This window comes from Ursus maritimus, unplaced genomic scaffold, assembly GCF_017311325.1.
Source record: "Ursus maritimus isolate PB19 unplaced genomic scaffold, ASM1731132v1 scaffold_19, whole genome shotgun sequence".
Lineage (NCBI taxonomy): Eukaryota > Metazoa > Chordata > Mammalia > Carnivora > Ursidae > Ursus > Ursus maritimus.
The window spans coordinates 35,835,675-35,844,915 of NW_024424341.1; the positions used below are offsets into that span (position 1 = coordinate 35,835,675).

The window sequence follows — 9,241 nt, forward strand, 5'->3', positions numbered from 1 at the left end:
TAAGCTAAATGAGTCAGAGAAAGAGAAATATTACATGACTTCACTCATATGTGGAATTTAAGAAACAAAACAGATGGAAAATATTTTTAAATAAAATTCACGATGCCATTTAATATGTTCCTTTCAAGTCGTTCCTCAAATATGGGTGAATGTGCAAGATACCGCCCTACAGCCCAAATAATCAGAGTTTAAGATAATGAAGGTGAGGACAGTGAAATTGTCAGCTGGAAAAAAGAAATTAAATGTGTTCTGAAGACTCCTAACTGCAAAGCAATCACCTTTAGTCTTAACCTTCCTGGTATCATGTTGCTTACACTTGAGTCACATTATGAAGACTTTTTATCTGATTTTAGAGAAACTGCTTTAAATTTTCCAAGCAGATAAGTGACAGGATTAACCTGTAAAAGCCAGGGAGTACAGAGTAGGTGGGTGAGTTTGTCACACTGATCCGCCCCTCAGCAGGTTTTGAATGAAAAGGCCCGAGCTTTACAGAGTTAATCCATTATATTCTAGCCATCAGTTCATTCCAGAATGAACTACACTTACATGGTAGGTTGACCTTTACAGATGTTTATTTCTTTGATTATAACATGAATTTTAATGGTACCATTTCCTTGTATAAACCCAAGATATAATAATAATTAAGCAAAAATAGCGGAGAACCGAGCTATTCCCACTCGTGCTATTATCCAGCAGAGGGGAGACCCTGGGCTGGTGTACATCTTAGAGAATAAACAGTTTTGGTGACCTCAATAATCTTGATGGGACAGTCCAGGCCGTGAAGGTGGAGGAAGGGGTCATGAGCCAGATACAGGTGGCTTCTGGAAGCTGGAAAAGGCACAGAAGTGGCTTCCCCTCTGGAGCCCTCAGAAGGAACACAGCTCTGCCAACATCTTGATTCTAGCCCACATAGGACTCATTTTTGGACTTCCGACCTCCAGATCTGTAACAGAATACATTTTGTTATTTCAAGCCACTAAGCCTGTGGCCATTTGTTACAGCAGCCAGAGGAAACTCATACGCCATGTCTGAAGAACCACCGGTAGCTCTCTTGCTCTTTCCTGTGACCAAAAAATAATATCTGGGACGATAATCAGTCTCTCAGCTACCAAGTCAACTTGTCCCTAAAATGGCCTCATTCTGGGCTACTGTGCAAGGGACAGGGCTCAGGGTCACAGAGGCAGTCTGCCCTGTGGTCTGAGATGAGGTGTTTGGCATGAGCGTTTTCAGACCAATCAAGCTGTTTAAGACATAAACCGGCAGAACTATTCATGCTCTCTTCGAATGTTATGCCAAAGGAGGAAAAAAAGTTCCCCCGGGTAGTGCCGTGTTTATAAATGTGTTTACTACAGCATGTCAGCCATTTATCTAGTGCTCAGCTAAAACGCTTTGAATCAAGTTGTGCTATTCCTTGACTTAACTCTGAATCTTTTCCATTCAGGTCTGTGAGAACTCCTGACATTTGAAGCTTGACTACCAAGTTTCCATAGCAACAGGAAAAAGAAAAAAAAATCCAAATCTGAAGATTGCAGTTTACAGCTCTCAAACTTCACACCTAGGCCTCAATTGTTCCAGATTTTTGTTTTCTTTGCGATTTCACTGGGTCTGTACTTCACCATTTCTCCTTTAATTAATGGAATCTCCTCAATTTCCCTGAATGTTTAAAGATCACGGCATATAACTTGACCTTCTGGGAGCAGGGACAATGACTACTTTTTCTGATGTGTTGCCATGTCGCTAGTCAGCGCTCCACACATGCAGCTTTGTCTGTGGGTTCGTATTTGTATATGTGTGAGTATCTGTATGTGTATATACACAGTATTTATAGAGAGAAACACTACAGAAGGAGCCTAGTTTTGATATGTCATTCTTCCTTGAGAGGTTACACAAAGAAAGGATAGAAGCTATGCACCTGTCCCCTCCAGGGCCTCGGCATCAAGTGAGGCACTAGTACAGACCACAGAGCTGACACTTCTCCACCGTCCCGGGCGGTCTGCATGCCGCCACCACCTGCCAGGCAGGTCCACAGAAAGGGAGAGCAGAGACCCAAATCCTTTCTCTTTAGTAAAGGATCGCCACCAATTCTCACTGCCACCCCATTCCATGATCCGAGCAAAAGTGGTAAAGAGCAGAGCAGCAAATTTTACCATCAAATGCTGAGAAAAGGGCTGAAATATTCTTTCAGAAATATGCATCTCTCTGCATTTGTAGGTGTCCTGAATCCAGTCCCACCGGTTCTTATGAGGGCGTGGATCATGGCAGAGAATCTCTCTCTCCTAGGTATCTGTACAGTTGCAAACGTCGTCACAGAGCCCCTATCTGCCCAGGAGGAGGTCGACAGGCACCATGTGCGTACACATATATGCCCACATGTATAGACATCCCTTTATGCACATACATGTTTGTTTCATATATGCAGGCATAAAATAGAGTAAATACAGGTAGTTTTAAAAGTACCCTTTTGTGTGAATCGACTACCGTTGTTTGCAAACCTGAAAATAAAAGATGTTCATTATGTATGAAAAGTAATTGATTTTTATTCTGTGAGCATGTCAAAGAGGAAAGGTAGTGCTTGTACTAAGATTATCTTCTTGTTGATAAACTGTAAAGAACCATCCAAGCTCACACCAAATTTTTCTATCAGATAAAACTAGTGACAGCCTGTGGCTTTTTGTTAGAGCTGGCCACGAACTAGGGTAAGGTAAGTGTCTTAGCATATTTCAATGCAGTTGCTTACTAAAGGTTTTAACCACACGCGCGTGCGCGCACACACGTACACCCACGCTTTCTTATGCAATCTCTGTTTTGCACCTGTGCTTTCAGTTCACCTTCTGTAGGAAGTAGGAGTCATATGTTGTCTTTATTGTAGTGAAATTATGCAGACAGAGTTCCATATATTGTATTCGTTTCAATAGTAAGTCTTTTTGGAGCATATAGAATGCAGATTTTTTTTCCATTAAAATAAATGGGTATTGGTGGTTAAAACGGCTGGACAGTAGCTCTTCTCTGATTTCTATGTTGTGTCTCATGTTGCCAATGTGAGATCTTGCCTTAGTGCAAGTTCACAGTTTGGACTGGTCATCTGGGGTCCCCTGCACATCTCCTGTTAGTTGAGTGACTCTATAAAGCCAGAAGCACCCACTCACAGCTGGGGCCGTGCACCCATCTTGTCCATCATAGTGAACAATTTGAGCCTTTTGCAATGGGCTGCAAAGGCGATGGCTATACTCACAGAGGAGTAAGATCATCCGCAGGTTGATGACCGCACGGCACACAGTCACAACCGTCTGTCTGCAGTCCCGGAACGTGGGTATATCTCTCTTGAACAAGTCCGGTCGCTCAGTCAGGAGACGCGGCACTCCGAACACGACAGAGTGATGCTCCACCCGTGCATGGAGCAGGCCCTGGGGCAGGGGGGGTCCCAGCCTGCACCCCACGCTCTATTAGATTTCCTCTTCTGGCTGTATAGGTGCTCAGCAGCCCATAGACTAGCTAACTAACAATCGGACAGCTCACCCTCCTTCGTGAAACTGGGCTATCCCCAGGGAGAAATCCAGGTGTCCGGTAGGCAATTCACGCAAGGAAACAAGTGCAAGACTCCTCGTCCCTCAAGCCGGTAGGCCCTCCTGCACTTGGCAAATCAGGCCACTAGCTTAACATAGCTTAGAACACAGAAAAATAGGAATAAAGTGCAGACTTCATTAGTAAGTAGCATATGCCTTAATTTTCCCCTACTTAAGTATGCTTCCTGTCCCCAGAGTGCTCATCAGGCCAGAGATATGGCTATTGTGTAGTTCTTTCTAATCCTTTTCAGAAAAAAAAAAAAAAGTGGCCAATTCTTTGAAGCCAAAGTGGTGGCATTTCCAGAGTCGCAGAATGTTTTCTAACTTGCCCGAACACATTTACATTGTTAATTGAAAGCAAAAGTAGAGTCAAAGCATTATTTCATTATTACCAATGCATTTTATTTTAGTCCAAGTTATTGAAAAAAAAAGAGCCAGAAATTGCTTTTCTCAATTGCTGAGCACAAAACTGAGGATTTTATTTCCACTGAGTGAACAGTCACACTTTCTTCGCTATTTTATTAATACATCAACCACCTGCGTTGATTAAAAATTACTTTTTCTTTCCATTTTACCTATGAGAAATTATTTCTGATAACTTGTTTTAGCAAAAACGTGCATTTTCTAACTTCGAAAAAAGTTACCTTCAATACTGCCAGTTCCTCCAAATGAACATCGTTTCTTTTTTTTTTTTTTTTAAGATTTTATTTATTTATGTGACAGAGAGACAGCCAGCGAGAGAGGGAACACAAGCAGGGGGAGTGGGAGAGGAAGAAGCAGGCTCATAGCAGAAGAGCCTGATGTGGGGCTCGATCCCACAACGCCGGGATCACGCCCTGAGCCGAAGGCAGACGCTTAACCGCTGTGCCACCCAGGCGCCCCCAAACAAACATCATTTCTGGTTGATGTACCTGCCGTGACTCTCGGCCAACTCCTGCAAATCTGAACAGAATAGCAAAATAAATCTGGCTAAGTGTCGTGGTAGGTATCACAGAAGACTTTGAATCTTAAGGACCACTTTTAGAAATTTTCATAACATCTCAGATGTCCAAAATGTGATTCTAAACAGTCTGATAAATGGAATAACCGTTTACCATCAAATTCTTGAAGTAGATCACATTGCACTTCATCCAAAATAAATACACTGGGTCTTGATCTTAATAGGTAGCAACTGCAACATGATTAACAAGGCTGTGCTCGATGCTGGGTTTAGTGCAGCTGGCCCCACACATAAGCTCTCCAGGTTGGTTCTGAAGAAAAGAGTCTACAGTTCTTCTGGGTGTATGAACAAGGTAAAAAAATATGCCTTAATAATGCTAGTAATAATGGTTTACATTTATTGATTGCTTACTATGCATCCACACTGTACAAAATGCTTCGTACCTGTGAACTCATTGACCCCTTACAACAACCCCATGAGGCAAGGACTCTTATCTTCTCCAACTTACAGACAAAGAAAGCTGACCCTCAGGAAAATCAAATGACTTGCCCAAGGTAAGTGGCCTCCAGAACCCATGTGATTTGGCTGCAGGGCTCTGTTGTTCCTACTGCGTCACGGTGCCACTCCCAACCGTGCAGCCTAACCAGACAAAATGTCTCCCTCGGACCAGAAGACCCTCGTCTGAAGTCTCCATTAGCAGGACTATCTATCCAAACCAAGTAAACAGACCTTCTACTATTTTTTAGTTCTAAGAGCTGTCAAGAACCGTTAACACCATTCTCAACTCATACTAAACCTTAGAAATATCTCCTGCACAAGATCATCTTCTCCAGTATTTCCTCGCTTCCATCCCATGGCTTGTCGCAGGTGCATGAGGGACTCCTACCAGATTAATTAGATAATTCAGGCGTGTGAAAGTATATTCACGTCCTGCCAAGTGCCCAGTCGAGGCCAAACCAACCAAGGCGAGGGAAAGCTCAGGGAGAAGTAGCGTGTGACATTCAGGAGCTTACCCTGGGCCCAGCTGCAGACACACTTAAGGATCTCCAAGGATTTCTGAGTTTTTCAATGTTGCACCTTAACCTGTTCGTGTGAAGTGTTCGTAAGCAAGAATCAACAGGTAAATCACACCAAGAGAAAGCTGAGCGCTGAGAAAGACTCAGAGACCTCCTGTGTCTCACCACTAAGAAATAACAATAACATCATCACCATCTCCATCATCATCAGTGATCTGGCTACACTTTTCACAAAGATGATGCCTCCCATCTTGTCCCTTATCTGGATGTTGACGTTTGGAACTTCTCATAATCTGGTCATAAGACACTTTCAAAATTGTTCATCTAAAGCAACGAATGGTTCTTTTGCTGTGTCAAATGTGTCCACCTTTATCCTACTTCCCATCACTGATGGATTAACCCACTACTGAAAAAAGTTCTGTAATTTTGACCTTCTTTATGTAAAAGCCCATGCAAAATAGGTTGAGACAGAAGAAAATGGTGGGATTGAACATGCAAACAAGGACTGTCTAAGCAGAAATAATTTAGCTATTCATCAAATTCAGTAAGGAGAAAAGCCTCTTCCTATCACTCATACAACATCGCTATCGTAACACCAATCGCTGGAGGGCTGCTGAGCTTGAGAAAACTTTGAACCGTTTTGCTTGGCTTCCAAGTGCCCGCTGGCTGGTAGGGATATGGTGAGAAGCAATGGGTGTAGTCAGATCACAAAACTTTCACCACGAAGCTATGAAGCCTTTGAGAAAGTGGCTCATGGAAGCACTGTAAGTATATGCTGGAAATTTCCATTTTCTGCTACTTTTTTTAAAGCTTTTCCTTTAGAAAGCAGTAAAGTCATTCTTTACAATATACATGGATTCAGATTATTAAAGAGTTGAAAGTGAAAGCTATATAAAAAATAGTCTGTGTGGTCACGGCCACATCAACACCGTTCTGGTGGTAAATATTATTTATCCCCCAAGATAAAAATTTTCAGAAAGTTTAAATAGATCTTTTTTCATAAATACTCAAAAAGGATAAAAGTTTATCATCACCTTAAATATTTAATTCTATCGCAGATGCAGCTCCTTTGGGCCCTCGTTGCTGAATTGTTTACAGTTCCCGAGCTGTAAATTAACATTTGATCTCCAATATAGTTGCAAAGAAACGTGTAACTTGTTTGTGAAATATTTAAATAAAGGTTATCTGGGATTTTTCATGTGTGTACTCGGTCTTAGACTGTCTTTAGTACCGTTTCAACACAGTGACAAAGCAAAGGGATATTTTTTTAAATGGCGCTCTGGTTGGCCTATAACGTTGAAAGACCAAGACTAAAAACCAAGCGCTAGCCCGACCAATAATTAACTCTTTCCCCTACTCCCCTCATAACAGTTAGAGCCCTCTGATTGGAAAGAAATAGGTGATAGATAGATAGATCATAGATGATTGATTGATAGATGATAGAAAATAGGTAGATGATAGAGAGATGACAGAATGATAGATGCAAGATAGATAGATAATAGATTGATAGATAGGCAGAAATAGAAAGCAAGATAACTTTAAGGAGGTCTTTAACAAAAGAGAGGAAAGGTGCTCTCACATGAACCAGATATTTTACATATGTATGTGTGTATATATTATATTATACATAACATGTAATTTACATGAAATATAATTATGCATTACATATATCATGTATAGAATTCGTGGAGTATCAGAACAGGCAGTATCTCCACTGCATGGATGTGACAACGAGGCTCACAAGCGAAAACTGTCTCACACTAGGTCTCGCTTAGAAGGGGTGCACGGGACTCCAGCACCGCTACTTTTCCACTCTACCCAAAGACAGCACCACGCCCCCTGTGGCCCGGAATGAACCACGCAGGTTGTACGCTCTCACATACAACACATGAACTTGACGGTGACAAGACAATCTGACACAATAGCATTAGCAAAGCAGAAGAAAACTACACTTGCAAGTCAGAGTCTCTCTGAAACAGTTCCTTCCTCCCTGGGCATCTGTCTCCAGGAAACTGCCAGTTTGGGTAAATAAATAGGAAACTGATTCCTTGGCAGCCATTCATGGAGACGCTAATTTGGAAAATTGCCACCAATGAGCATGAGAAACGTAACCCAACACTTCAAACCAAAAGCAAAACAACTCGAGATGGATCGGGACACCACTGATCACACCATTCTTCTCCATAAAAGCAGTTTTCTGTTCTTTTGTCAACACAGCCTCAAAGAGACCATCCCCTGCTCTTACACACAAGACAAAAAAATCCAGTGACGCTACCCAGGGCACACTCCAGAGAGGGCAGCAAAACTTGCTTTTCACATGGGAACCCAAGCGAGGAGGACTGGTAGCAGGATGAAGACATTTCTAAATGAAATTTGCCAGAACTCGACACCTCTCTCCATACAGAGACCCACCTTTGCTGCCCTGCAAGACCTGCACCCCTACAATGTGGATCCTGAAGACCCTGCCCCGCCCCCTCCCTGTGCCCGCAGGGCCCTATCTTCCTTCCGGAGGGTGACCATACCTCGAATGCTTCTCCTATGCAAAAGAGCTCTCCAGCACCTGCAGAAGTTCCAGACTATCCTTCCAGAGATTTCTCCACAAGAAAAGTGACTTGTTCCAGGGGCTCAGCAACATTTCCTTATGCTTCCCCTTCGCCAAGTATGTAACCATGTGTGATTTCAAAGCCAGCCCCACCTCTTTACCCTCTGCTTCCCTGTCTTCTCTTAGGCCAGAATTTTCTACACCTTGATCCTATAAGAAGATCTTCATGATGTAATCATGTCCCTCTACCACCCCTGCAAAGTCCGCCGCCCCCAGAGCATCCGCATTACCATTTACAACAATAGTTTTCAACTGCCTAATTTTAAATGTATCGTTTTTGCTTAAATGGATATATTTTAAAAGAAAATCATATATTACTCCCATGAATGAAAAGCCAGTATCACTCAGGGTACACTAAAGTAACAATCAAAATAAAACCAAAGCAAAATGGCAGAATAGGAGGGTCCAGGCCTTATATGTTCCCCCAACCCCCTGCTGCCCCCCACCTCCCCTACCCCTGCTTCCCCACCACAGAGATGAGAACATGTTTTGGAGAGCCCAGAAACATGCCTGAAATGTTCCAGTCCCTCAGTTGGAGCGAAAAAGCCAGAGGAGAGATGCGCTGAAGAGGTAAGAGTATCACCTCACCCCTCCCCCAAGGCAAGAGAGATCGCCCGGTCCACAGCTTCCCCAGCTTTGCAGGACATTGCCCACTTGTGTCTTGTCCTGCCTAGAACATCAGGGGTCGGGGGGAGATCAGCACAGCTGAATTATCTGGGGGCAGCTAGGAACAGAGGAAAGGGGGCGGTAGAGGGGGGAGCTCATAGCACCAAAGGATCTTACCAACTGGCCACAGATCCTACAGCCTGGCATACAGTCTCCATCAGCAGTCCTGATCACAGAGGGAGGGCACTCCAAAAATGAAAACTAGAACTAAGACGTTCTCCAGCAATCCCGCTCCTGGGTATTTACCCAAAGAACTTGAAGTCGGGGTCTTAGAGAGATCACTGGGCTCCCGTGTTCACTGCAGCACTCTTCACCAACAGCCACGGGGTGGAAACAACCTAGATGGGCATCGAGGGAGGAGTGGATAAAAATGGCGTGGTGTATCTGTACAACGGACTATGATTCAGCCTTTTAAAAGAAGGAAGTCCTGCCATTTGTGACTATAGGGGTGGAC

General features: G+C 43.3%; 1 protein-coding gene across 1 annotated transcript in view; it reads left to right on the plus strand.

Annotated features, from left to right (window-relative positions):
• CDH13 (cadherin 13) overlaps positions 1–2,989 on the plus strand; it is a 981,274-nt gene extending 978,285 nt beyond the window's left edge. The window contains exon 14 of the mRNA XM_008689752.2: positions 1,442–2,989. Coding sequence (XP_008687974.1) covers positions 1,442–1,449 — 8 coding nt within the window. The 3' untranslated portion in view covers positions 1,450–2,989. The remainder of the gene's footprint in view (positions 1–1,441) is intronic.
• The last annotated feature ends 6,252 nt before the right edge of the window (positions 2,990–9,241 follow it).